Genomic DNA, 26,953 nt, shown 5'->3' with positions numbered 1-26,953 from the left:
AATTTGAATTCACCGAAGTAGACCTAGAATAGCTGATAATTAACAATTTAGCGGCTTGGAACACCGCTACTGTGGCATTTTTGCTCAAGCGCAGTGTACTATATTGAACAGAAACAGAAGGCTATCATGACCCGAAATAAAGTTTTATTCGCCATTGTTTTTGTCCTTCAGGTGTTTCCAACAATCTCTAGAATGCAACATTTTTAGTGATATTCAAGTTTACGCCTGGTCGTTGAAGATTTAGATTATGTGGCGGGGAAAGTGAGAAAGCCAATCTTCGCGTCTTCCTTCAAGTACGTCATTAAATATCTCGCCACAGGCACATGGTTTTGAGTGGTGTCGAACCGGTGCCATTTCGATCGTCGTACCAAAGCTCTCACCACTTTGTATGCAACCAACAGCAGACGTTGGCGAAAGACTGCTACGCATGGTCTGGTCTATGGAGCAGACTTGGGAGCATGCTTTCAATAAATTGAGATAAAAGTACTATTTGGTAAGAAAATAAAGTGAGTTTTTGGGCCGCTCCCTCTATAGCCCCAAATCAAACCTTCGCGTTTTAAGACTAGCTGTTTCTTATAACACTTAAAAAAAAATTCCTAATTTCTTAAAACAGAAAATTTCATGTTTTAGCGACATAATGAGAAGCGCATCATTGGAAAAAGACGTCAAAAATCTAAAATTAAAATAAAATATAGTCAAAAATCACAATCTAAATTTCAAGTCAAACGTCTAAATGTCAAATGTAAACAAATAAGTGATTGTGAGTGATTGAGATCAGAACGAGATCAAAATCGTGTGGTTCTTGTTCGTTTAAAATTTGAATGTTAAACTTTGCAGTGCTTCATTTACACGCTTAAAGTAATCAGCTGGCCGATGTCTGATTATGTTGAATAGAGTTCACTTTATTGGTGAACATGATCAGAAGAAATGGCGTGTGGGTCAAACATAGAATAAATCTATTTCGGGGTTGTAATCGTGTGAACGCTAGACAATGCCTCCCAAATTAGTCTGAGCAGTGACCACAAAACTCTAATTTAACAAGAACTTTCGAGCAGCCAGAAAAGGGTGAAATACACAATAACTTAAAATAAAAAAAAAATCTCCAGGTAAAATGGGTCACTTAGGCAAGTAGGCCAAATGATAATGCAATTTAATTAGAAAATGACTGAGCATTTTTTAAGCTGTTTACTTCTACATAGACAAGAACTTAACGCGGCGTTTGCGTGTCAAGGATAAACATGTTGTCCTGATTTAGAATATTTTGTCATTTTTTGCTGACTTTACAGGTAGGCTAAAGGAAGGGATGGTTATTAAGTAAATGAAAAATGCAGACAATCTACTTGGTAATATGTCGCCAAAAGCAAATGCTAGTTTTATCGATTTATGAAAAAAGCAGATGCTTCAAATTTACTAACCGGTTTTCTTTGTTTAGTTCTTTCAAAATTTTTAATCAAAATTTATCCTGTCACAATGATGAGCTTCAAGTCCTACATCGCTAATTAAAATCGTCCTCCGACAGTAACCTACCTGTTCTTCATAAATATGTTCGATATGCTTCTGCTGCTCTACATTAGTTAACAGGGTACAGGGTGTATCTTAATTTTAACCTTAACCCTTATTTGAACCCACACGATTTAAACTTTTTGTAACCGTACGTTGCTTTACATCAGGCCACAATGCAGCACATATAGCCTACAGCACATATAGCACATAGGCTACAGCACATATAGCCTACATATAGCACATATAGCCCTAAACAAGGTAAGGGGTCTTCATAAAGTTACGACCTCTGCCAGGACAAGATGGTGGCTTCTTGATTTCTTGACGTTCATATCAAACAAGTCGTAAAAACTGTTCTACAGCTTTCGTAATACAAAGGAATTTATTTCTTAATTTATTTTCACACGAGTCAGTTCAATCACAAACAGTTAAAATTGATTTCGATCAGCTAGATCATCTTCAGTTAAGCTTATTCAAATAGAAATGAAACATTCCATTTGAAAATGATTCTATTTGAATAATGCAAATCTTAACAAATTACTTCACAATGCAAATCTTAACTAAAAATGATCTAGCTACCAGCTAATCGAAATCGATTTAAATGGTTTATGATTGAACTGACTTGTGTGAAAATAAATTCCTTTGTATTACAAAACTTGTAACCGAATCATTCATATCAAGCATTGTTGTGGGTTTGACACCTGTCAGAAGATATTTCATTTTCTTGATTCAGCTTTCGTACCACAGAAGAAACACAAGAATTTAAACCAGTTGCAATTCGACCCGAGGTTTTCTAGTTATTTTTTGAGATCGAAATAAAATCGCTATTCACTTTGCAAATCTAAACGTTTCACCTTTAAATAGATTTTTCGTGTATGGGCTTATGTATTTGTGATCAGGTGTAACATATCGTACTGTATAGGTAACCTACCTTACTGATTGCTTTCAACTCTAGTTTCAAGAGAAGACATAAGAGTAGCCTGAGAAAAAACATTGATTGTAGACATATAGCCTACTTGTTCTATTTCATCAAACATTTCTGAACACTTTACCTTCTTTTGAATGGTTTTGTGCCATGAATTTTGATTCCTTTTCCAAGCTGTTTTTGGAGATTCATGCTCATGGCACTCAGAGTCCAGACTCAGAGATCTTAACCAAGCAGCATATTCTTCTTGGAGAGGATTTCTCTGCTTCTTACTCCGTCTGCTACTTTTCTTTCTTTTATATTGGCTGTCGTGAACAACTTTAATCGATCTAGGATTTTCAAACTGTTCATATCTATAAGACTTTGGAGGAATCCGTTTAGATTTGCTGACATTATAACCCATGCGGAGTCTTAAACTCTGCAAAAAAGGTTAATTTTCTACAATGTATGATTTTATAACATGTTGATTATCGTGGCTAAGAACTATTATGAAATACTGTTTGCACAAGGTTACTTAGCACAAAAACCGAGCAGGTACGTTCAGATAGTTCAGTTCAGATAGTTCAGTTCAGATACGTTCAGATAGTTCAAATTCAGATACGCTTTTATTAACATCTCCACCGTGAGCTTTCAGACCTCATTCTTCATTCTTTTAAAACGTTAGTAGCCAAACAGTCCCTCTGCAATACAAACTCTTTCTCTGTGATGTTTTAATTAGTTTTGCCGCTTGTAAACACGTTTTTATAAATTATTTATATTCGTTTTTAAAACGGAACACGACCTGCGAATAAAGTCGTCATGCATGAAAGATTAAACAAGAAGATGTTGTTTGTGTTGAATTACTTTCCAGCGGAAATTGGAATATGCTTTTTGGGTTTCTGTTACGCCACACAAACAAGTCAACAAATCCTTTTTTGGAATAAAGATTGCATAGTGTTGTTGTTTGGGCAGTTTGATTTCATTATTGTTTTATGAAACTGTATGCTGGTGCAACAAGCTTTTCCAGGTTCGTTAAGTGTTTTTTTCTCGAAATGTGAATGTCTTCTAATGCATTGAGCTTAATGCTAAAAGTTGGTCGCACTTAAAAATAATTAAGCTTTGACATAAACTCAGTCGCGGTTGTTGACAGTATGGCAGATGTAAACAAAAATGTTCTTCAATTGGTTGTTGGAATCTATCCTCGAATTGAGAAAGCTTTTTTAAGACCTTAGACCTTTCTTGTAAAGGCTTTGAAACACTAAGTCGGCCCGGTCACCGAGTTTGATAGAGAGAAAATTCCGCTATTCGGAGTGTTGTTGTCCGTGTATTAGTCCATTCGCTAGTAGCCGCTAAATGTAGAGCAGCCTTTAAAATACGTTGCTCAAGCGCAGACCCCAATAGTCGAACCAAACGCGCTTGATCGTGCTGGATCTTGGTTCGTAAAGTAAATGCGCTTAACCAACTGAACTATCGGGCGGGTTTCGCTTCGATGTAGTATAAAATAACCGATTGAGTTTCGCTTTTAGCAGTATCATCGTTGCTTACTTCACAATGTAGATACTACGACCTGTTTCAGCCTGATGCTGCGAGTTATAGTTGTAATAGTGGTTTGCACTGGCTTGTGGAACACAGTTCCCTAGTCATGAGCTACATTGTGAAGTAGCGTATAGAAGCTAAACACGAAAAAAAATCACAAAATCTTGGCATATTGCTTTTAATACTTGCATTACGTTAGGCTTCTTTCGTAATTCATATAATGTTTGTTGAGAGAACGATTTAATCTCAACGATAAGTCTAATACGCATAGGTATTTTTTAATCCTTCTATGTGAACCAAAATCTTGGCTTTTTTTTCATTAAATAAAATCTTTCTTTTTTGCATTGATTCCACTTCTACAGACATTTAGTCAATGTAAAAGCACAAATTTTATCAGAAAAATTTTGTTGCAACCCTGCTATAATATAAACGCGCATATGATTCTAAACATAATATGCAGTAGAACTAGTTTCACTAGAATTTCAACCATGATCGTTTAATAAATACAGAATCAACTGCAGTTTTGAACAATAAAAATGCACCATATTTTGGTGTCCAAGACGCAGGCCTGTTATTAATAGCAGGCCTACACCAAGGGGCACACACTGTATAGAAATGAGCATAAATTTCTTTGCATTTTGCAAACGTGCAAATGCTTTATTCAAACCAGCTTGCAATACTCATGAGTTATATCACATAAAGCGTGTAAATAAATAAATGCGGTGTACTTTTTTAAGAAAAGTGGTTTGTTGAATTAACAACAAGGCAACAAACTATTTATGCTGAATAAATATAACAGACAATGCCATCATTCCACAACAAACAACTATTTTTATGCAGACCGTTCCACGTTATAAGAGGGGATCTTTATGGTTAAAAACAAACTAAAGCGTGATGGAAATAAACTGTGTTGGATATATACAGTTCAGTCGGTCAATATTTCCACCACTTCACACAGCAACAACAATTAACTAATTTAGTTTCGGCTAAACAAAGCAAAAATTATTAGGGCTAATATACAGTATATTCTTAGTACTCATCAGTAGTCTGGTTGTTTTGCTACACACAAAGTTACTACGAAATGCTTTAATGTGTCAGTTGCGTTCGCCAAACTGAACAATAACCTTTACCGGAAGTTTTTATTGTGTTGTGATTTTATTAACCCGTTTCACACATGCAATAAACCGATGCCAGACAGTCAGGTTTTCAACTTGGTTCAACTTTATTAATAAAAGCGCAAGTAAAATAAGCAACAAACTAATCCATCAAGGAACAGGAATAAGCCACTCATGTTCAGCCAGTTAAACAATATCGTGGTTTGAGGAGCAAGAATCACTGCAAAAAACATTGTCATCTCACGCACTTAATGCAACCTTTGAAGGATTTTAGCTACAATTTTGAAGAAATAACGATCTCGAGTCAGTTTTTCCTTTCAAAAGAAATTAAAACATTTAGGTCACACAATACTTTAAAGACTGCTTTCTTATATTAATTGGCTTCATTCACAAACAAAAGTTTATCTACTATATCAAATTTATTTTCATGAAGCTCGCAATCCAGAAATTTTTCTTGTACCTCAAAGAGACAACAAAGTATTTGGTTACACTTTTCACAATTAGTGAATTTTATGCGTCTGCATGGTACGAGCACGCGAGGAAGCGGAGGGGGTGGGCGAAGACAAAACCTCCCTCTTTTGCAAGATAAAATTGAAACCTGCATGTCAACACTTGTATATTTTAGATAAAAAATACAGAAGTTAGCGATGCTTACTGTAAAACAAACTGAAAATCCATAATTAAGCCTTTTCACAGTTTACATTTCCTTCCTTAGGGCAAATTCCTAGTTACGCCTATGTCTACAAACTATTGGAGGATAAATTTATAATGTTCTCTATAAATAAACATGAGTAGCTTGTTTATCGTGCACTAAAGTTTCATAATAATTACCACGCATTAGATCGAGAAACCAGAAAGGTCCTTTATCGTTTATGGATTGTGGGAATCTTTCCACTCGACACAGAGAAAGCCTCTCTACAGGCAAAATTCTTGCAGCTTCGCATAAGCTAAACCTACAGAATGTAGTGGTTTTGAACCGATAATGCAAGCGCAGTCACCAAGGTTGATGAAGTGAAATGCCGTTTGTTGTTGACGTGTAGTTGTCTGTTAATCAAGGACGTAGCTACCGGGGGGGGGGGGAAGCTTGGGGGGCAATCGTCCCCAAATTTTTATCTTGATTTCACAAAAAAAAAAGCGTTTAATGCTATCACAACGTTTTAGTGACATTATGTTGCATGTTGAATGATGTTTCATAAATGTTTGGCTGCATTTAGGAGCTATATTTTCAAACAAACTCTTTATTTCAAATATAAAAGTGTTCGCCCCCCACTCCCGACAGTTGCTTTTTCTCCCCTACAATTTCTGTCGAGCTACTTCACTGCTGTAAATTATTCAATTTACTAAATTCAATTAAATAAAAAGCTATCACGAAAGTGTGTCGTTCAGGCGTTTACACCGACAGTTGAACTATAGTTACTGGATTTTATGCTCGATGGACAGTGGTTAAAATCTCATTTGGGAAAAAAACCTATCGTTAAATACAGTCCAAAAATAATAAAAATTGCCAGCACTTAACTTTAATGGATATTTAAAAACAAAGCAAAGTAGTGGCGGCTTTAACCAAAGAATTATAGTCAGGGCTTTGAGAATGCACTTGCTGTCGACGAGCAACTTTTGGAAATAACGTTCAAATTTTTGCATTATTTCGCTCAATGAATAAATAAAATATATATATATCAGAACACTGAAAAATGTATCAACCTAATTCAATACCAAAAACTGAAAAAAGCTGTTAATGTTTTTCAAAGTTTTGCCGCCTTGTTTGTTTCACGTTGTGCCAGTGTAGCCCATAAGTTGATATATTTCCTTTGTTTCGATCCTCATACCAGTGATACCACGCGAAACCATAAAAATGGAACGATTCTATATTTGCATACAAGAAAAAGAACTTTCGGCAACAACTTCAAAAGTGGAATTTCTACTCCCGGCCATGATAGATTTTCAAATAGCTCAGTCTAACAATAGCAGCGTAGACTGGGCCTAATGTTCTGAATGCTTATTCATAAAGTTAATTATAAATAGGGCCATTTTTATTTTGACCTAAAAAATGTTTTTGACTTTATTTTTATCAAGTTTTGACTTTATTTTGACCTAACGAAATTGCTTATTTGTAGAGGCCACAGTTCTTCCTTGAATTGATACCAGTAACCCAAACATAATATTTTGTTAATTTCAGACCCAAACGTAATGTTTTGTTGAAAAGTTAAGGTGCTTAATGGATTATAAAAAGTGCGTCGTATTTTTTGGCGATAGAAAAATCTTGACAAATCTGTCTAACTTTTGCTGAAGACGATTTAGCTTCCTTGGGCATTTTTGTATTACAAATGTCATTAGGCTATTCCTAAAATCCAAACTGTTGATCTTCGAAAAGCAAGGGACAATTTGCGATAAAAGTTACTGCTGATCTAAGTGGGCATTGTGACATATTTCCTGCTTTCATGGGTTAATATTGTTTAATTGTGTCGCAGTTCCTGATTTACAATGCTTCCACGAGGATTTTGACAAAAATTACTCTCAAGAAACACAAAAAGTTTGTCAAAAGCCATAATTTGACAAATTTTGACTTTACTGAAAATTTTGACTTTATTGTCAATTTTGACTTTATTTTGACCTATAAACTTCTTAGAAACAGTCTCCTAGGTGCTGAAAACAACTTTATTCTTTGATTCGTGAATAAACGTAGTCCTTAAACAATTTTGACTTTATTGACTTTTGCGGGCCCTAGTTATAAAAAGAAAAGGCCACAACCCTACAAATTCTTGTCTTGGTTGATTGATATTCTTGTTAATTTGTAAGACTTCTGTTATTAAACCCTTTCTGGTCACATTCTATTTTAAACATGTTGTTATTTTTGTCGGGTTCTTACGCTCCTTAACAATATTTAAATGTTGTACTAAGCCTCTGATTTCTATGGAGCTTTTATGTTTTTGTTATGGCGCCCTTTGCGCTCATGAGGTTAATGAAAAGTCAACATCCATGTTTGTGCACATTCAATTCAAATGCATGATTTTTTTATTCATGTTATGATTGCACAAATAATTACATTTCACTTTGAATATATTTGGACTTTTCATAATCGAATACACACTACTGAACGAATCAGAACCTCGCCTGCAGCGCAACACATGATCATTAAACATTTTTTCATTATCTTCAAATGCCGATTTAGTCTTTAATTAGAATGTTAAAATTTTGTCAGACATTTTTCGAACGTGGCAAGGACTGTGAAAGAAAAAAGCAACTATCAATCTGTGGCTGCCTCCAGTCATACTCGAGATTACTTAAGGGTGAGGCATGACACTTTGATGAGCAGTCTCGCTGAAAACAAAGCTGACTAGACATATAGCAAGAATGGAATACTTTTACTTTGTTTTGATAACTTGGATACTTAGTGATGGAATACTGGGAAAAGGTAACGACTAAAGATCATTAAATGAAACAAAACAGCAGAAGATGTAATTACATTATTGGTCATTGTAGTTAGAAGTACCGTCGTTTATAAATTAGTGTTTATATATGAAACAAGTTTTTAAAAAGTGATCTTGAATATATAACCTACAAATACATAATGAATATACTTTTCTTTGTCGAGCTAGGTCCTGTTTTAAACCTGATCTTCAAATTTTCTTTTGACAGAATGCACCCAACGAAATTACAACGTAATCGGGACTCGTGAAATACGTTTATTTAACGAAAAATCAACTTTCGAAGAGGCAAAGGTCAAATGCAAAATCTGGGGCCGAAATTGGCACAGTGGAGAATCTGGAAGGCTCGCCACCATCAATGTAAGCGCGCAAATATTCCTGTTTTTCATGTTTCCATGTTTGCATCTTTTTTAGATCAGCTTGAAATATCTGCAGACAATGACGAAGTTTTGAGTTTTATTAGTGCAGTGACTACACCAGAGTGGACTGCCTTATATAACGCTCCAGACCCTTACATAATATTTTCCACTTCATGTTGCTAACAGTAACCGCAAGGTAGTTTTACCCATTTTTTCGGGTGCTCAAACTTCAGAGCATAAAAACAATAGTCAATAGAGTGAGACTTAAAACTGTGAGACTTAATAGCCAAGTGGACAAAATCAAACATGTAGATAATGATAATGCTTCTGTTGAAAGATAGTCAACGAATTCGAATAAAGTTTTTTTTGTTTCTGATTTTCCGCTCACATGTACATACTGAATGTATCTTCCTTGAATAGAAGTTTCAGACTTTGAAGTTTCTTCACTCACCAATCAATGTGAAAAAGTCCAATTTTGTTATCTGCTAAGAGGGGAAGCAGGAATGCGTCCAAATCATTGATGACAGGTTTTTACGTAGGCAGACGTGCAATTAGCAGACGAAAAGGAAAAGTTTGTCGATTTAAAATGTCGTTATTGACGTTTTGCAAAGTTAAGAGGTAATTAATAAAGCTGTGTTCGTTTTTTTTAGTAGCAAGTCCTTCAGAGTGACTCATACATCATTCATTTACCAACCACGTGGGCCGGGTGATTGCTTTAAGATTATTCCACGTGAGCAAAATTATCTTTTCCGGTTATGCTCGAAATCGTTAATTTTAGGTGCGTGCTTTTTGGTTGGCAAAAATATCCAGAAAGTATTTATATCTTTAAAAAAAAAGTGAAGGAAATTTGATTTTCTACCTTTAACCCTTTCAAGTCGTAGTTCCAGAAAAACTTGCTTTCTAACATATTGTAAAGACACATTTGAACGTCTTTATAATGAATTAAAAAGCGATGTTTTATCTGAACTGGATTGCTGTAAATATGTAGATTATATTGAAACTGTTTGTCAGTTAGATAGTAGAATTTAAAAATTGCAACAATCCTGAAAATCACTTGATTGTAATGTATTTAAAAATGACAATACACTTAAAAAATTGGTAAGTTTAAGTTTCCACTCACAGGAAGTCACAGTCGTAAAATTTATGTAAAAAAGCACATAAAAACGCAAAAATGCAAAAACGCACGTAGGGCAAAGGCTGCACGAATAGCAGGAGAGCAAAAAGTCTAGATTACTTAAGAATCAACCCATGAAATTTCCATTTTACATTAATTTTTCGACTAAAGACGTTAAATCAAAGTAGAAGTGATCTGTTTTTGATGAAATGAAGTAGCCTACAGTAGAAGGGATTGGTACCGATAATGTCGCAACGCATTTTCAAACCAGGAAAGGCGAGTTGACTGACATGAATCATTATTTCTTGGAAAACTGTTAATTTGAATTGCCGATAAAACTTTACTTCATAAAAATACCTTCCTAGGCCTATACAATGCATGAAGCACTTTTTCTGGAAATTTCTTTCTTGTGTTTTTACGCGAGCTAAATTTTGCTTGTATTTTTACTGCTGATTAGATTAGAAGAAGCACTTTTATTTCCAACCTTAATTTTGGAAAGATGAAAGACATCTACTTCCACAATCAAAGTGGTTTACAAAGGTTTAGTGTCAAATTAACAAGACTTATTCCACAAACAAATTGAACTTGTCAACTGAGGTGGAAATTTACAAAGCCAACATTAAAGTATTAAACTCAATCTCATCCGATCCCGTATTCCTGCAACTAAGTTACTCCAAGGTTTCTCTCGAAAGCAAAAGTGTCTTCAATGTGTCTTCAATACGTCTTCAATGTGTTCGTCATACAATGCCTCGAAATGCGAGTCTTGAAAAATTGTGTTTCAAGGCAATCTATTGCAATTTACGTGGCGGCCTACTTTGCGAAAGTACGTCAGTACAAACCTTTTCCGTTTTAAGAAAAGTGTTTGATAGCCGCTGGCTGTGAGACTTTATTAATGTTTTGAGCATTGACCACAAAATACTGGTAAATCCTGATCTCTGTGAAGTTATTGACTCACTTCAAAGTTTAATTTTTGCACCAGAGCCAATGATTAATCGTCAAGATTGATGAAAATAGGAAATAGTGGGATGTTGTGATGTCAAAAGCATTTATGCCAAGTCAAGCTAACGTAAAATTACATCTGGAGGCAGTACAGTATCTTAAACTACTGAAACAGAAACCTAATTTTTATTTTGATAATTTGTTATTTGATCGCTGAAGATTCGCTCTAAACAACGTTCAGTCTCATCACTTCTAGTTTGCGTCAAACATTTTTTTTTACAAGGGAATGGAGCAATGTAACTGATCAAAACAAAATTTGAGGCTTTCTAAATTCGGAAAGAAATTAGATTGCAAAAAATATTTACTGATGTTCTTTGCCAACAACAACAGTTGTAAACAAACTCGCAGTTAGTGGATCCCACGAACGTTTACTGAGATAGATTTCCAGTTTGCAACATTTTAATACGTTTACTGCAAGACAAGTAAAAGGTGATATAGTGGTATCATCTTGTTGCACAAAGCACAATCACTAAGAAAACCACATCTTGCACACATTTTACAAAAATCTTGGGTAATGTTTTTGTATTTTCTCAACAAATATACGATCGCAATCACCTTAGCAGTGGTTGCTAGTGTGGCCTGGTCATGTTTGTTCTTAGAAATAGTACTGAAATAAGTTTTCTAGAAACAATTGCTGCTAAATTTGTATTAATAATTATCTTAATAATTGTTTTTATTCTGGGAAAAATACCTTAAACAAACTTAATACCTTAATCTAGTGAGATGCGTTGCAGCTAAATAAGAAAAAGTATGTTTGATCTATTGTTCTCTTAAAAACATGAAAACAATAAAAAAAAACATAAGGTCAATTGCTTCATTGACAGTCGTGGCATCTCCTTGTTTCCAGAAACTGTTTGGCATTCAGTCGGTAGCTATACTGAAAAAAAAATTCCTAAAGCAAGACCACAGTCCTACCAATGAAACTCAATCCACCATTACTTAGCTTCCATCACCATTTAAGTAACACCACCCACCACTGAGTACTTTCCTGGCATTTGATTGTTGTGTTGCTAAATTCAGAACGAAGAAGACCAGCAATGTATTCAAACAATGATTTCTACGCCGTCCAACTTCCGGGAAGAGGAATGGAGAGATTCGAACATCTTTACTCCTGGATACTACGTCGGAGCTACTGATGCAGAAGACGAAGGAAGATGGATGTGGCAAGACGGTTCTCCAGTAAGCGAAACTTTATAAATTTAATAACATTTTTTAAGGAGGTTGTATTTACAAAAGTGTAGTGCAAAGTTGCTGAAAATGTATTTTTATAGATTTTTCAAAAGTCCGATACTGTACGTCTTCAATTTTTGTTCGGCTTTATTAGCTACAGATCTCGAAGTGTTATTGGTAAAAATACTAATCGAATTCATTTGATTGAAAGTTTATAACATTATTTAAACATATCATGTTGCTATAGAAACTGCGAATTTAATCATAATTCCATCATACTGACGTCACAGAAAATCTGAGCTTAGTTTTTTTTATCTAATTGGCAATATATTTAATCTTAAAAACCATATGCCAGCTTGTCTCATGCGAAGAGGCTAATACCGTAACATTAATTTAATTTATTTTTTAATTGAAGCAATTAGTGGTTCATAATCCAGTTTTCATATTCACGAATATTTGAAAAAAGTATTAAAAATTACGAAAGTTGAAAAATACTTAGTTTCTTCTTTTTTCTTCCAAAGGTCGAATCGGATGTTGGCTGTAATATGATATTAATCTTTTTCCACTTGTTTTTTTACTATATTTAGATTAAAATTTGACGAAATCTTTTGGTTTTGATGCGTTGTTTTATATTTCATTAACACACCCTTTAATATAAGCAAACAATTAAAATTAATAATTGAAGTTTTTTTTACTTAATATTAAAAATGTTTTGTGACGCTTTTTAGCCTAATAATTAGCTTTTTTAGTCTAGTAATTATATAATTTTGACTTTTGCAAAATTACATTTTTTTGACACTTTTAAGTAACCAACAAGGTCAAACAGGAAACATCAAAAAAATAAATTAATTCATTTTGCAATAAATCAAACCTACAAAACGTGCAGGGCAATTAAACCATATTTGGTCACGTGAGCAACTGCACGCAGTTATGTTCGAAGAATATGACATTAGCTGCAAAAAATTATTGTTGTTTCTTCTTTACTGAAAAGCTTTTGTCTTGGTATTTTTATGCACAATGTATATTTTTTCATGCTGATTTCCAGCGGAAATAGATTTTTTTGGTCTATTTCAATCAACGGATGTTTTTTGCGTTGCGAAAGCCTGGCGGATCATGACTGTTTCAGTTCCATGACAAAAATAATAACTTTCCAATCACTGTGCCACGACTTTAACATCTTATTTTTGCCATGACGAACAATTTAAAACTTGATAATAAAGATTTAAAGTTACTTAATTATTGATTATGGAAACCAGACATGACGATTTTCAAGTCACAAATTGTTTAGTTTTTTATTTGGTGATATTTTGTCTTTTGCATCCGCAATCTGATATTTACATACATATATATTATATCTTTCCGAGAAACTATAAAAATTTAATACTTGTTGTGGATTTTTTGCCCATATTCGTGTTACAGAAACCATGTGATTTTTGATTGGACTTTTTTTTGCAGTTGAGTGGATACACAAACTGGGCTATGTCTGAGCCAAACACCTCTGGAAAGATTGAAGGAGATTGCCTACTGTTGATGATCAAAAACATTTCCTCCTCTGATTACACAACAGGGAAATGGATCGATGTCTCATGCGACAATCGAAGATTTTATATTTGCGAAAGAGGTACAGTCTGAAACCAATTAATTATCAGAAATAGTTAAAGTCTATAATTAACCATAAAAAATCACATACAAAAGTAAGGCGTACAAGCCAAAGTCGTGTAGAAAGTTGACTGAATGCGATTTTCTGTTTGTTGCAAAAACTTTATTTACGATAACTGTTTTTGTTTCAGAACTCGATCCATCTTTAAATTGGGGCTATGAAAACAATGACCATGCAGGTATGAACATTTTACGCTGAACTCGACGAATGTTGCTGAGAATATTTTTATCTTCTTTTGCATTGTTGCAGTGTTTCAATAAGAAGTATAGACGCAAACATACAAAATCAAGTGCTGCAACTCTATAAGTTTTTACGTTTTTGTAGCCCAAAGTCTAGAGTTATAGACGAATTTCATTATTTTTTAGTTTAGAGGTAATGAATATGATATCGTGCATTATGACTTTGGTTTGCTGTAAATAATATATTTTAGTGTCTAGTTTAAGCAATGGACATTTTGCTTTATGAACACTTTTTATGAAAGATTTGGTTGACAAAAAACATTTCATTAAGGTACACGCTTGTAGTCAGTACAATATTTTTTTAAGAAGAACATTCAATAGTAGTGTGTTGTAGTAATCCAGTGATGTCCCCCGTCCCCGTAACCGAGGGTGGCCGGATTCACCTCCAACTGCCGCAGTTGCCTTCACACCCTGCCACCACAACGATCTGTCTAACGCGTCCTCTCTTGTCAACAGATGATGAAAAAATATCTCTTCTTTTCTTTTTCATCTTTCTTTATCCCGGCTAAGAATTTGTTCATCGCTGAGTTTGATAAAACTTTCAAAACCTTTTACTTTATTTCGCTAAAGTATACGCTATATCGGCCTAATCATACACGATATGCAATAAACTGATAGATCTTTTTACAAAACTGTCATTACGTGATTCAAAATTGCAAGGTTGCTTGCAATTTCAAAGTAAATTTTATTGAACGAAATTAGTAAAGCGGATAAGTATGTGATCAAAATTTTGATAAACCTTTTTTTTGCAGTGCCGCCCCACAGATGGCACGAGTTATATCCGAAATGTGCCGCTGTTAGCCAATCGCCGATTTCTGTGACGATTAACGGAAATACCCGAAACTGTGGAACTAAACATAGTTTTGTGAAGGGATCGCGGGCCTCTAACGCTCAATGGATTGTGCAAAATACTGGACGATTTAGTAAGTTTATTATAAATAATGTGGTAGGCTACACTAGTGCTCATATTCCATTCCGCTTTCTCACAATACCATTACATCTTTATGATGTTGCTAGCAACGTATCTTGCAAATTTGAAAGCTTAAAAATCAATTTAGCATTTGAGAGTAGGCCTATAGTTTCAGGATGTACTTTTTATGTCAAATACAATGTTCTCTGCATGAAATAAACCTAAATAAATATATCGTTTTTTCTATAGTTAAAATTACCCCGTCGTCACCAAATTCTGTGTGGACAACATTTTTGAGAAACAATGAAAAGTTTTTTGTTGACCATCTCATTCTCAAGTGGGGTGAAGAAGGGAATTACGGATCTGAACACACCATTGGAAGTCTCAGGCAAAGCGGAGAGGTTTGTTGCATGCCTATGCTACTTTGTTTAAAAGAAACTTGTAAGTTTAAAACCAGAGCATTGGACGTGGATGTATGGGAAGTGTTTTTGTACGCCACAAGCCTAACAATGGTTCTTGAAAAGAGGCTCACGCTCTTGTGTGTGATTTGTTTGTTCCTTTAAGTCTAGGATAATTTGCTTATCAGTCAAAGTTTCGGTCAAGTCTCGGGCTTGTGTAGTATTTTGACTTGAAGCAGATTTTGTACTATATATGGGATTTGAAATAGGCCTAGTTCAAAAAAATTTCTACAATTTCAGTATCGTGTGTAAACTGTAGGGCTAAACTTGTCCACAGGTGCTTACTGGGTCTTAAACAATCAGATTGCAGTAGATGTTAGTGTGGTTGCTTTGGTAACAAATCATCAAAATGATTTTAAATAATAATTTGATGATGTTTTTTACAGCTGCAAGTGTTTCACAGGCGAAGCCAATCAAGTGGAACGCTACATGCATTTGCAATAATGCTTGAGGTAGGAATTTGTCTTTTGTAAGTGCAATAATTCCAACTACTGTTAGAGTCCTGTGAAAAAGAATCTTGCTGCAATAACTCTTGGGAAAAACTAATTCAATTGAATTTTGGTTGAATCGTGCAAACGCCAGTTTCACTTACATTCATCAAATTTGCATTGACAATTGCATTTTGTTGTTTTTAGGAGCGAAAATATCAAGCAAACACGAACTGGGACAGTTTACTAAAATCTATCAAACGAGTGCAAGTCACTGGCTTGATTGATAACTTTCCTGCGCACGGCTCAGGGATCATAAAGTAAGCCATTCTTTAGTGCATAGCTCGTTTCATCTCAAACTACTAACTCAGTTGTCATATCACCCACACAGGTGTTTCTGAGAATGTTTCATGACATGATGGAGCAAAATCGCAAGCTACTGCACAAACACACACCTGTAGTTACTTTACACAAACTTTGTGCAGTGTTTAGGAAGTATAAACATGTTAAATGCATCATTGAGCTCATGAATAGCCTGCTGAAGCTGGCCACTGCGCGCAATGTTCAGAAAAGTATGTCGACTTCACACCAATGTATTGAGCTGATACTTAAAGCTGATAACTCCCTGTGTGTTGTTTTAGACAAATATAAACATAGGCTATAAATACATTGAGCTGATCTCATACCAGTTGAATGATTAGCCGCCTACGCATGAGCAAGCAAGATGACATTGTTCTTTCAAATATTGCGTCGCATTTGAAAGATCATATCAGTAGATTTTTTATCGACTTTTCGTGATAAAATAGGTTTCTTCGGGACAGCCTCTCAAGAAGACCAAGTCATCGAGCAATTATAAGAAGTGCTGTACGATATCAGGGGTCCATGCCTCATCCTCCTTGCACTGGGGACGTACTCTGGAGTGTTTTCACAAGACCTGTTCAACTGTCCTTCGCACAGGTGACTTAAAAATCTCAGTCACGTTTTTAATATCTAATTTCAAAAATTATTCAGCCAAAAGGTGATACTGGCAATTCTAAGTGGGGTCTATTATAGCTTTGAAATAAAATCGGTGTTTTTTCTAGAATTGAATTTGCAAAGTAAAAACCGTTGAGCTCAAACTTGATAAACTAAAACAGAATAACTTGTAGGCTAATAGGAAAACACAATTTGCTTAAAATTTTGTGCAAAAGAAGTGGCCTCGCACTATAGATTGACTTTATTTCATTTCAGGTATTCGATTTCGAAACCAGTGCAAATGTTCAATTTTAAATATAATTTATTGTTTTTTTTTAGTTTAACATTCTGAGAGCCGCAACATCTGAAGATGGGATTTCACCTTTGTCTAACAACATTAGACCACTTCAGCAAAGCAGCAGTGAAGTTTGTAAAGTGGTGTACTAAGATTATTCTTCACAAGTATATTTGTTTGTCACGCCAACAGTGAACAAGGTGTTTTAGAAAGGGAAAAGTTGAAATGGCAATTTGGATATCGAAGAAAATGACACTGCTGGAAAAGTGTTCATCTTGGTACCACTGTGCGTAATATGCAGATGCGGTAGCGAATATAGAAAATACTTGGAGCATCACAGTTTGGCTGAATCAAGCAATGCGAAAAAGAATAAAAGAGAAAAAGCTGGCCAAGAAAGACTGAGCCTTTTCATCTTGTGGTATCCGGGTTAATTGTGACTTCTGAAGCTTTTCTACTTGTCTTCGTCACAAAAACTGCATTCTTTCTCAGTATTACAGTCACATGATCAAATAACCCTCTCTAACGCGCAACTGTGCAAATACTGTTGATGTCTCTTTGTTTCGTTGTTCTTTTTTTATTATTTGAAAACAAGTTCCGGTAGTTAAAATTGAAATACTAAACGATTGCCACAAAATACAATGAAAAAATTTTTGAAGTAGCCTATCACAGTTTGTTGACATTTTTTGATGAGTTAAATAAACAATTATAATTGTTTACTTAACTATAGTTCATATTTTTAGCTAGTTAAATAAACTATTTAATCGTTTTTTTATTGTGCTATCAACTGTACGGTGCTATACAGTAGACTACTTTTGAGTTTGTTTGTCGCTTGTTCAGCCTACTGGTCAATCGGGTTACAATGTCTTGCCAATTCATATATCAAAAGTTATTTTTATAGTGTTGGTTAATTTTAAAATTATTTTATTATTGCAATTTTCCTGTTTTTGCAAAGCTCTGTTCTTCCAATGTATCAAAGAGCTTTCAAAATGTCGAAATGAAAAGTCACCATATCACTCTATAATTCGGAAGCTTTGCTATGTTAAATTGTCATAGCCCAAGTCTAAGAACTTTATTTCGTTTCAATAACTTGCACAAATGGAGTGAAATTCCAAACATGAGTTGTGTATTGTGCATGAGAGTATCTTTATCACCATGCTAGTCTACTGTAAGCTACAACCACTTCATCTGATACAGATCTGATTCTGATCTTTGTCAGATGTGCCACTCATCTGACCTAACACGATCAAGATCTGCACCAAGTAAAGTGGTTTCAAGACTGTTTACTCCGACTTGAAATGAAGGATATGTGTTTGTCAGTGTTGTCACATTCGTCAGGTTTGTAAATTGTCGAAACCTGGACAAACCGTCAAATTACTGAAAGAAAAATCAACTGTGCGAAACTTTATGTGCAATAAACTTTAATGATTTTAAAAAACTGTGATATCTGCTGATTGCTGTTGATAGAACTTTACATAGGCTACTTTTAAATTTTGTTACTTGGCAGCATGGACCTATATTCGCAAAGTTTCTTCGAGACTTTTAGTTAAGTGTACAAAGCAAAAAGGTATGGTGAGTTGATTTTGTTTTTTATCCAGGGGACTGACAAGGCCTTATAGGTTATTCCTGGCAGCTTTGCATACTTGTAGAGACTTTAAACTACTGACTGATGCAGGGCCGGTAACCGAGATTGGCAAAGTAAATTTTCCATAATTGTTGAAGTGTTGTTGTCTGTGTGTAAGCTATTATATCTGCTAAGTGACACTGAATGGGGAGCAGTCCTGAAATGCCCTGCTCAAGCGCACACCTCGAGAGCTGAACCAGCGCCACTTGATCTTGGGTCGGGCACTTAACCACTGAGCTAACAGAGCGATGTTGAACGTAACGTTCAAAAAGAAAAAAACGCACAGTAGCCTGTGTTGAGAAGTCATGGGAAAGACGGAAGGTTGCAGCATCAAAGGCTTTGACGAATCTCATCTCCAAAACTGCAGACGTTGTAGCACAAAACCTAACTAACAATACATACTGATTATTATAATTTGAGTCATGCATATTTTTATTTTCTTTAAAACAGATTTACATTAAAGCACGGTTTGAAACGCAGATACAAATAACACGACACATGATTAATTCGTCTGGTTACAATAACAAAACATTGTACTTTTACAAAATAATTTTTCAAATATAAAGTTTTACAAATTACACCAATGTTACTAACTAAAAGCACCCTTCTGCCCTGTGGTTTGCAACCTACTAACTGAAAGTTCTCATTAACATTTAGCGGTAGCTTTCTTTGCTCATTCCAGTGGCAGCCTAATCACAATTGTGCAGTGGACAAAACAAGTTTTGCTTACATCAGGGATGTAGCCACGGGGGAGGGGGCTTGGATGGGCAATCGCCTCTTTAACATTTATCTTACCCCCACCAAAAAATGGGTTTTTAATACTATTCCCGCATTTTAACGACATTGTATTACATGTTGAATAACGTTTCATAAAATGCTTGGCTGTATTCAGTAGCTATATTTTTTAACACAATTTTTATGTCAAATATAAAAACATTTGTCCTACTTTTTTTCTAAAAATGTCACTGGTTTACATGCTTGTGATACTTAGCTTGGTAAAATTATTGTGCAGCCTAATTTATCAATGAGCGTCAGTGAATAGGCTACAGCAGATTATTTCAATTCTATTTCCGACCATTTGCAAATTATTGTACTTCGATAAACGATGATCCTATTGTTGACAAACATGGCAACTCCAGGGTTGTTGAACAACTTCAATTAATTACTTAATCAACGCAACCAAAAGCTTCTTGTAATCGCCGCTGGTGTCTCCTTCAATCCATTTCTCCAAAGAGGACTTGAACAACTTTGGAAAAACTTCTTTTATTTGCACCATGTCCACCTGTGAAAAAAGATGAAGAACTTAAAAAATATCTGATGCACATTTTTTGTTGACTGTGAGAATTTTTTATACTCAGACTGACAAAGCTTCTTGTTTCGCATACTTGCAGAAGCTGGAACCACTGAAGCAGGCCCGGTCACCGAAATTGGTAGAGTGAAGTTTCCGATTGTTCAAGTGGGATTGTCTGTGAATTCTTTCGATTAGGTGCGGCTAAATGGAAAGCTGTCCTGGAAATGCGTTGCTCAAACGCACACCTCGAGGGTCGAACCAGCGTCGTTTGATTTTGTCGTTTTCTTGTTTATAAAGTCGAAAGCTTGACCAGCTGAGCTATCTTACATAGCAGATAAAACAAGTTATCTGCCTATAACAATACGTATGGCGTATATTTTATGTGAATGCATTGTTCTGCTCAACGATTTGCTGAGCAAAGACTGATGGTTTGAGTTAGAGAAACCCAAACCAGCCAGTTAGCTGGAGGTCATCAAAGAAGCAAAACTGGGAACAGTTTTTACGTTTAGCTTGCCCAGGAGGATTTGCATTCTTAGCATCTAATCTGTGCATGGCCATTTTAAAAACAGTAGCCTACTTGTAGATATGCTTACCATCATGGCTTAGTTTAAACGTCTTCAATTATGACGTAAGGTGTCAACATCGTTTATAGCTCATACCTCGGATCTGGTAACAACAAGTCGAATCAAAGCTGAATCTTTAGTTCCAGCTCCTTTCATAGATTGCTGAAGTCGTTGAGCAAAATATAGAGGAGCGCAACGGGCAATTTGAATGATGGCCTGCAAACCGTCTTCAATATCTCCAGAGAATTCGCTTGAGATCGACTTGGTTATATCCTTGTTTGCTATCTGTGTTTAAAAAATAAGTTATGGAATTAAATCCGACAGCTTTTACATTGACATAAAAACAAAGTCTGCAGAAGAACATGAAATATAAACGTCCAGTGTGGTATACAAAAAATGTACGGGTAGACTAGGGTTGAAACGCCAAAAAAATTCTCTAGATGGTTCAGGACCACTTTTGTGATATTACGAAGTACTTGAAAGTCAAAATGGAACAATGCGCCTTCGCACACTACAATTAGCCTCTCAACTTCTGTTCCCGTTCCTCTTTTTTATTGAGGACGGAAGTTGTGGTGGGATCCTGCATTTAGGATACAACCGAACGAATAAAAAGCAAGTATAGGCAACATAAAATTACTATAGATTTCAAACTTAGCGATTTTATTTATTATAATTAAAGATGCCTTTAGTAACCAATCTCTATACTTAATTTGCATATGGTAGGATGAAGAACTGTTACAGCATTTAATCTCACATGAAAAAAAAATGTTTTGAAAAACATAAGCAATCGAAAACATGTGACGCTTCGCATAAAATAAGTAAACAATAAAATTTATTGATGTTTACGTTAAATTTTAAGTTAACGTCGCATCAACGTTAATAGCCCAACCCACACAATAGATTCGTTTAGAAATTTTCTAAGTCTAAGCAGTCTCGTAAAGGTGTTCAACTGTTCAAGTCAGGCATTAGAAGGTAAGGTTCTTGTTGCAATTAATCTATTGTAACAACAGGAGAGAGGGGTGGTAAAATGGTGGCCAGTTCTATTCTCAATTGACTTTTCGTTAGCAATTGTGCCCACCTAAATCATTGCGTTTTGGGTAAAGTTGGGGTGTTTTCTACATCGTTTCACCAGGTATCGAACCAGGTTAGTGGTACAAAGCCAAGGTTCTTTTCTTGAGTCTTCAACTGAGAAAAAAGTTGGGGTGTTTTCTACATCGTTTCACCAGGTATCGAACCAGGTTAGTGGTACAAAGCCAAGGTATTAAGTCACTATCTTAATGCAGGTTTGGTTACCATGGCATATGCATAAAAATCAGAAATTGATTTTTGGTCTTTTGCTGATAAAAATCTATGTTAAATTATTAATAAACTCAGCTGACGATGTAGCATATGGTTATCTTAAAGTTTAAAGTAAACAAAAGCACACAGTATTTTCGTTGAGCGAACACTTCCTTTTTAGCATTTTGAATATACGTGAAGCAGGAAGTGTGTTTCATTTTTGAAACAAAACGTTTGGTTGAATTATTGAAAAATTTCAGTTCTATGATGAAAAAATACTTTACAACACGTTGCTACAATGAAACACTTTCTAGGTACCCCTTGGTATGCTCTAAATGTGGCTCTGAGTTGAGGAAAGCTGCGGCTGCAGAAAATCTTATTGAAAGCAGCTTCGTCTGTTCCAGTCTTCTTCTCCCCAGCTTTGTAGAGAATCTCCGCATCAGCTTTGGCACGCCCCTGGTCAACTTCTCTGGATTCCTCCCTGGAAGCCTAAACAATTTTTCGTGAGTTTTTTTGATCGAGTCAAAGCGTATTAGAGTGCCTATCCGAAAGTGAGCATTTAACAGACGCTTTGAGGCAGTAGGCTAACATTGAAATTGGGTCCAGAAGGTACTTTTGGACCCACGACCGGAATCATTTTGAGGGTCCAAGATCTTTCTAGCGAGCTTGATAACAAAACAAATTTAAAGCATAATTTGAAGTTCTAATTTTCTTTAAATTAAAGGTATGTTGTTGTTTGGTAGGCCCGAGTCTTTCATTGGTACTGGGCCTAAAATATCATCTCCACCGCCCATTCAAAACAAACACCGGTTACACACCCATTAAGAGCACGAAGCTATGGCTCAGCAATATTCTTAATACAATGTTTAAAATACAAAGGTGGATACCGAAATTTGCTTCAATACCCTACACCCTACAGTATGTTAAAACTTCAATATGCACCAACTGCGTAAGCACTGTACTACAAAAAGCGTTGAAGTTATAGTTTGCGTAGTGTTCTCAAAGATGCATAATTATTAAGATATTTAACATACAATGATCATCATACTGCGCGGAATAATTTGCTGGCTTTTGACTCACATGGGTCTGAGATTTAAACCTACCCAAACTACACTGAAAATGTTAAAAACGAAAGCAAATTTTTATGGGTCAACAAATAAAAAATGATATCAAATTAACTTGATTTAATGAACAAACAAATAGTAGTTTCAATTATTCCGTTTCTCACGTTGTTTAGAGACACAAGAAGCTTTCGAAAGTCTCCGCTTGTATCTCCAATTAAATCTTTCTCCAGTTCATGATGATATTCCTTTTTATAAACTTCCTTGATTTCTTTTATTTGCTCGTTTGAACGGGAAGCTAAGATCTCTACCAAGGTCTGAAAAACAGTACATTTACATCACAATTATGCAAATAAGTAGAACTTTTTTAAGAGACAGCACAGTTAGTTATGCATCTGCTTGAGCTTAAGACGAAAGGAGTTTACAAACTAATACGAGGCGAAAAATTTCAATCTTTTCACATTTCAAGAGTAATGACCAACAAAACAACAACAAAACAAGAGTAATGACCAACAAAACAATGGATGCGAAAACAGGTTTGTTGTAAAGCTCGATTTATAAAACTCCGCTTTGTATACAATACACTTTTACCCAACAACGTAAACAAGAAGAAATGAAAAACAAAAAAATTAACAAAATACAAAATTTATTTTCGTGTTTTAAGAGAAAGGTAGGCAGTAGTTTGCAAACAATTTTAAATTTCATCTTTGTTGGAAGTTGCAACTTTATGGAATACGTTCTGATAACTCATGTCTGTTATAGCCCGCACTGTGGTAAAAGAAGGTGTATACTTTACGGTCCAGCAACCACTTTGGAAACCCTTACAGATTCAGTTGTTCCAACCCCTTTGATTGCGTTGTGCAAGGATTGGGCATCATACATAGCTGCTGGAGTAAAAAGGGCAAGAGTGAGATCACGGAAGTTTCCCCCGATTTCCGACTTTAAATCACTCATCAAATCCTAAAAACAAAAGTTTACTATATAAACGTTTTCATAATAGTATGGTGACAATTTAACTATTGCCACATGCATCTATGAGTAAAGGTAAAGGTGAGTCCCATACTTGATCCAAGCATCGGGAGATGAGATGATAAGGTTCTCATTATACTAAGCCTTCGGCACTAACGAGAGTAGGGTGTCCAGTTCCTTTCTCTCGGCCGCCTTTCCTTCAGCAACTATGCCCACCCAATTTATTTGTCAAGTTCTGTGGCCAAAATATTAAATGCCATTAAAATACATTGAAGTTTAGGACAAGAAATTTTGAGTTCAATAATTTTACCCGTCCGAACATTTGCTTGTACTGAGTGCGTATCTCGATGCGTTCCTTGTTGGTTCTTTTTGCAGCAACTTCTATTATCGCTTTTTCATTGGTTCCTGCGGATGGCAAATTGTATGTAAAATATGACATAAATCTTCATTTTTTACCGTTGAGATAAACGTGGAATGTGTATACGTTAGAGGTAGTAAAACTAACGCTTGCAATAGATGGGCTATAGAGAGCTTTTGCTTCAAGATAATGGTAACAGGTCTACCAAAACACAAGTCGTTACAAAACAAGAATTAATTATTTATCCCTAACATACTGAAAGCAATAAAATTACTTTCGATTTTAAAATAACAAATTGATTTGTCTACTTTAACAATTTACATGCTCCTCACGACCGACACAACATAGCTTAGCAAAAGATGACTTCAAAAGGCGGAACTGCCGGGGAGGGCAATAGCAAGCCAATATCCCTACAGACTAAATATGACAAGTACTCCTTGTTGGTTAGATTTGTCACTAACAGCACCAAGCTATTAATTTTAGCAGTAAACGATGGTCAGTAGGTTTCGTTTCAGCTACCAAACCTCTCACCGGGGTAAACCCTTAGTTAGGCCAATGAACTTGCGGTTTACCTACTCACCTAGTCCTTTCATGGCCTTTCTTAGAGCTTCTGAGTCTTTTTCAGCGTTGAAGCCACTACTTGGGGTAACAGTTCCTTGACAAGCATCGAAGGACAGCTCAACCATCAACTTGGCGAGTTCTTTGGACATTTTGATACAATTTAGTTGAGTCTTAATTAGACAAAATCTTTTAAAAGCTGTGGGTATAAAATAATGTTAATCCACAAGTGTACGTGCCAGAGGGGCAGGAAGGGGGTCAGTTGCTTCCTTTTGTTGTCAAAAAACGTCGTTTGGGAGAAAACATACAATTATTTGGGCAAAAGTTTCCCGTCAAAACAGGAAAATTGTATCATTCAGAAAAATTACAAGTTGCAAAAATATAGAAATTTTTTCCATTATAGATTAAAACGTCCAAAAAACTTAAAAAAATTGTTAGCCATTAAGTAGTTCGTATTTTAGTTCGTAACCGAGAGAATGTCTGCTCACACAAATATGTTGAGCCGTACATGCTCAACGCTCAACTTTACAAAACGTTCGTATTTTTTTTCTTTTGTCAGTGAAAAAATACTGTCTTAATTTTTTTAATGCAGATTGCATTGGTATCATTTCTGCGCGTCCGACTGTCTGCGGACCAAAAATAACACCTTGTGAAACAACAGGCGCGGGCCATACAAAAATGTATCGCGGACCGGACTTTGGACACCCCTGAGTTACGGTAAAAAGCTGTAAAAACTATGGCCACAGCTTCTTAAACCTCATGTTCAGTTGAAAAATCATTTAAAGCTTGGATTCACTCCATTATGGAACAGGAACGCTTGCTTATTTCAGCCACAGCATTAAACGATCGCTTGTAAATAAAAGTGACATTAGCTTTCCCATTAACATTTAAGAAATCAACATGGCGGAGAAAATACTTTTAAGTAACCGGAATTAGTCTTTCCAACTAAATACCGTAATAGTTTTCTACAAAGGTCTTTAGCCTACTGCATAAAGGACTGAGCCAAATTAAAGTGCAGGGTTTCTATTAATTATGTCACAGGCTCACAGCGACCCTGTCTGCAGTTACAATTTATGCGTTCATAAGCTAAATAGATAGCTGTTTCGATATATTTTGGTGAGGTAGTTTTATAAAACCACGCGGAATTAAACAACAGCGGCTTTTTGCCTTCCATAATGTTTTGGTCTCGTCCTGCAATGCGTTAATTAAAGTAATATCTTTGGCAAGTAATATCTTTGGCATTTATTCCATTCTTCAAACTCGTCTTTTACTATATTGATTTTTTTTAATTAAATAACTGAATATCGCTCTCCCAAGAGCATAAAAATAGCAACCGATACATTACAAAACAAGACAAAGAATTCAATTTTCTTTTGATAAAGTGTAGCCTTCATAGTGTAGCGATCCATTATTTCATCGTATAAGTTTTCCTGCCTTTTACTAAAGTTTCTGTAATTTTCCATGTAAACTGCTCCCGAAGTAAATAGAAAAAAGGGAACAGAAAATAAATGGGTTTGTTCGCCCTTTGACGAGAGCTCTATCACATCAAACCAGCTCACTCGCATCGACTCAACTGAAACTATATAATTTCTTCCATTTGTAATTTTGTATCGCAATATGGCTGATCAACGTTGGATAACCGTTTTGTAGCATATCGCGGAAAATCTTCCCGACAACCCATAGGGTTGACTGCAAATCTTAGTGTTCAGTGTTCACGTTGCATGAACAGTTTTCGATGTTTTAGTTATGTTACTGTATAACGTTTTTTCGTCAACAGTGCTATTATCGCCACCAATGATGTCACACGCTGTGAACGACAGTGATGGACCTTCGAACCCCAGAAATGTAGCTAAACAACAACCTCATCAATCAGTGACGTCATCCGCCGAACAGTCGACGGGCAGCTCATGTGATTAAAAGCTGCAAAACCTTGCGTTTACGTTGTATTTTAATATTGTAATTACGTAACTTTTTACTGTAGTGTTTGTGTATTTTTAACAGCGCCAAGCTGTTGTGCTAAGACGAATGGTCTTAAGGATTGTCCACTCCAGCATTCGTCCATTTGTTTATTTTGCAGTCTGCAGAGCAGCAATGTAGGTCATTTTTGTTTGTTCTAAATACATGTGACTGTTTAATCATCCTATGTAGTTCTTTGCAGGACAGCACAGCGTCTTCCAGTATAGCCATC

At 35.5% G+C, this 26,953-nt stretch overlaps 2 protein-coding genes and 1 long non-coding RNA gene across 3 annotated transcripts; 1 reads left to right on the top strand and 2 right to left on the bottom strand.

Moving 5' to 3' along the window:
* Positions 1 to 8,733: 8,733 nt before the first annotated feature.
* On the bottom strand, positions 8,734 to 12,760 carry LOC145769582 (uncharacterized). Its single transcript, XR_014289020.1, has 3 exons — positions 12,618 to 12,760; positions 11,927 to 12,141; positions 8,734 to 8,909 (listed from the first exon to the last, which is right to left on the bottom strand). It is a non-coding gene; the product is annotated as an uncharacterized LOC145769582 (long non-coding RNA).
* On the top strand, positions 11,949 to 18,456 carry LOC145769581 (putative carbonic anhydrase 3). The gene is made up of 9 exons (XM_082581239.1): positions 11,949 to 12,131; positions 13,578 to 13,743; positions 13,913 to 13,960; positions 14,774 to 14,944; positions 15,181 to 15,332; positions 15,776 to 15,841; positions 16,025 to 16,137; positions 16,624 to 16,774; positions 17,111 to 18,456. The coding sequence occupies exons 1-9, from the start codon at positions 12,003 to 12,005 to the stop codon at positions 17,216 to 17,218; spliced, it is 1,104 nt and encodes a 367-aa protein (XP_082437365.1). The 5' UTR covers positions 11,949 to 12,002; the 3' UTR covers positions 17,219 to 18,456.
* Positions 18,457 to 19,101: 645 nt separating this feature from the next.
* LOC145768351 (annexin A7-like) lies at positions 19,102 to 24,960 on the bottom strand. The gene is made up of 7 exons (XM_082579829.1): positions 24,788 to 24,960; positions 24,160 to 24,254; positions 23,706 to 23,840; positions 23,048 to 23,197; positions 22,138 to 22,308; positions 20,638 to 20,826; positions 19,102 to 19,969 (listed from the first exon to the last, which is right to left on the bottom strand). The coding sequence occupies exons 1-7, from the start codon at positions 24,915 to 24,917 to the stop codon at positions 19,850 to 19,852; spliced, it is 990 nt and encodes a 329-aa protein (XP_082435955.1). The 5' UTR covers positions 24,918 to 24,960; the 3' UTR covers positions 19,102 to 19,849.
* Positions 24,961 to 26,953: the final 1,993 nt, after the last annotated feature.

This window comes from Aplidium turbinatum, chromosome 4 (assembly GCF_918807975.1).
Source record: "Aplidium turbinatum chromosome 4, kaAplTurb1.1, whole genome shotgun sequence".
In the NCBI taxonomy this organism is placed as follows: Eukaryota; Metazoa; Chordata; class Ascidiacea; order Aplousobranchia; family Polyclinidae; genus Aplidium; species Aplidium turbinatum.
The sequence above is the reverse complement of the archived record's forward strand: the minus strand, read 5'-3'. Positions and strand labels throughout refer to the sequence as shown.

Excerpts from the sequence above, each read along its gene's own strand:
- LOC145769581 (XM_082581239.1), top strand. The coding sequence starts at position 12,003 with ATGATTTCTACGCCGTCCAACTTCCGGGAAGAGGAATGGAGAGATTCG. Across the intron at positions 13,961-14,773 it reads TGAAAACAATGACCATGCAG|TGCCGCCCCACAGATGGCAC; the intron begins GTATGAACATTT and ends TTTTTTTTGCAG. Across the intron at positions 15,842-16,024 it reads CATTTGCAATAATGCTTGAG|GAGCGAAAATATCAAGCAAA; the intron begins GTAGGAATTTGT and ends TGTTGTTTTTAG.
- LOC145768351 (XM_082579829.1), bottom strand. The coding sequence starts at position 24,917 with ATGTCCAAAGAACTCGCCAAGTTGATGGTTGAGCTGTCCTTCGATGCT. Across the intron at positions 24,255-24,787 it reads AAAGGCCATGAAAGGACTAG|GAACCAATGAAAAAGCGATA; the intron begins GTGAGTAGGTAA and ends TGCCATCCGCAG. Across the intron at positions 23,841-24,159 it reads ACAAGCAAATGTTCGGACGG|GATTTGATGAGTGATTTAAA; the intron begins GTAAAATTATTG and ends TTTTGTTTTTAG.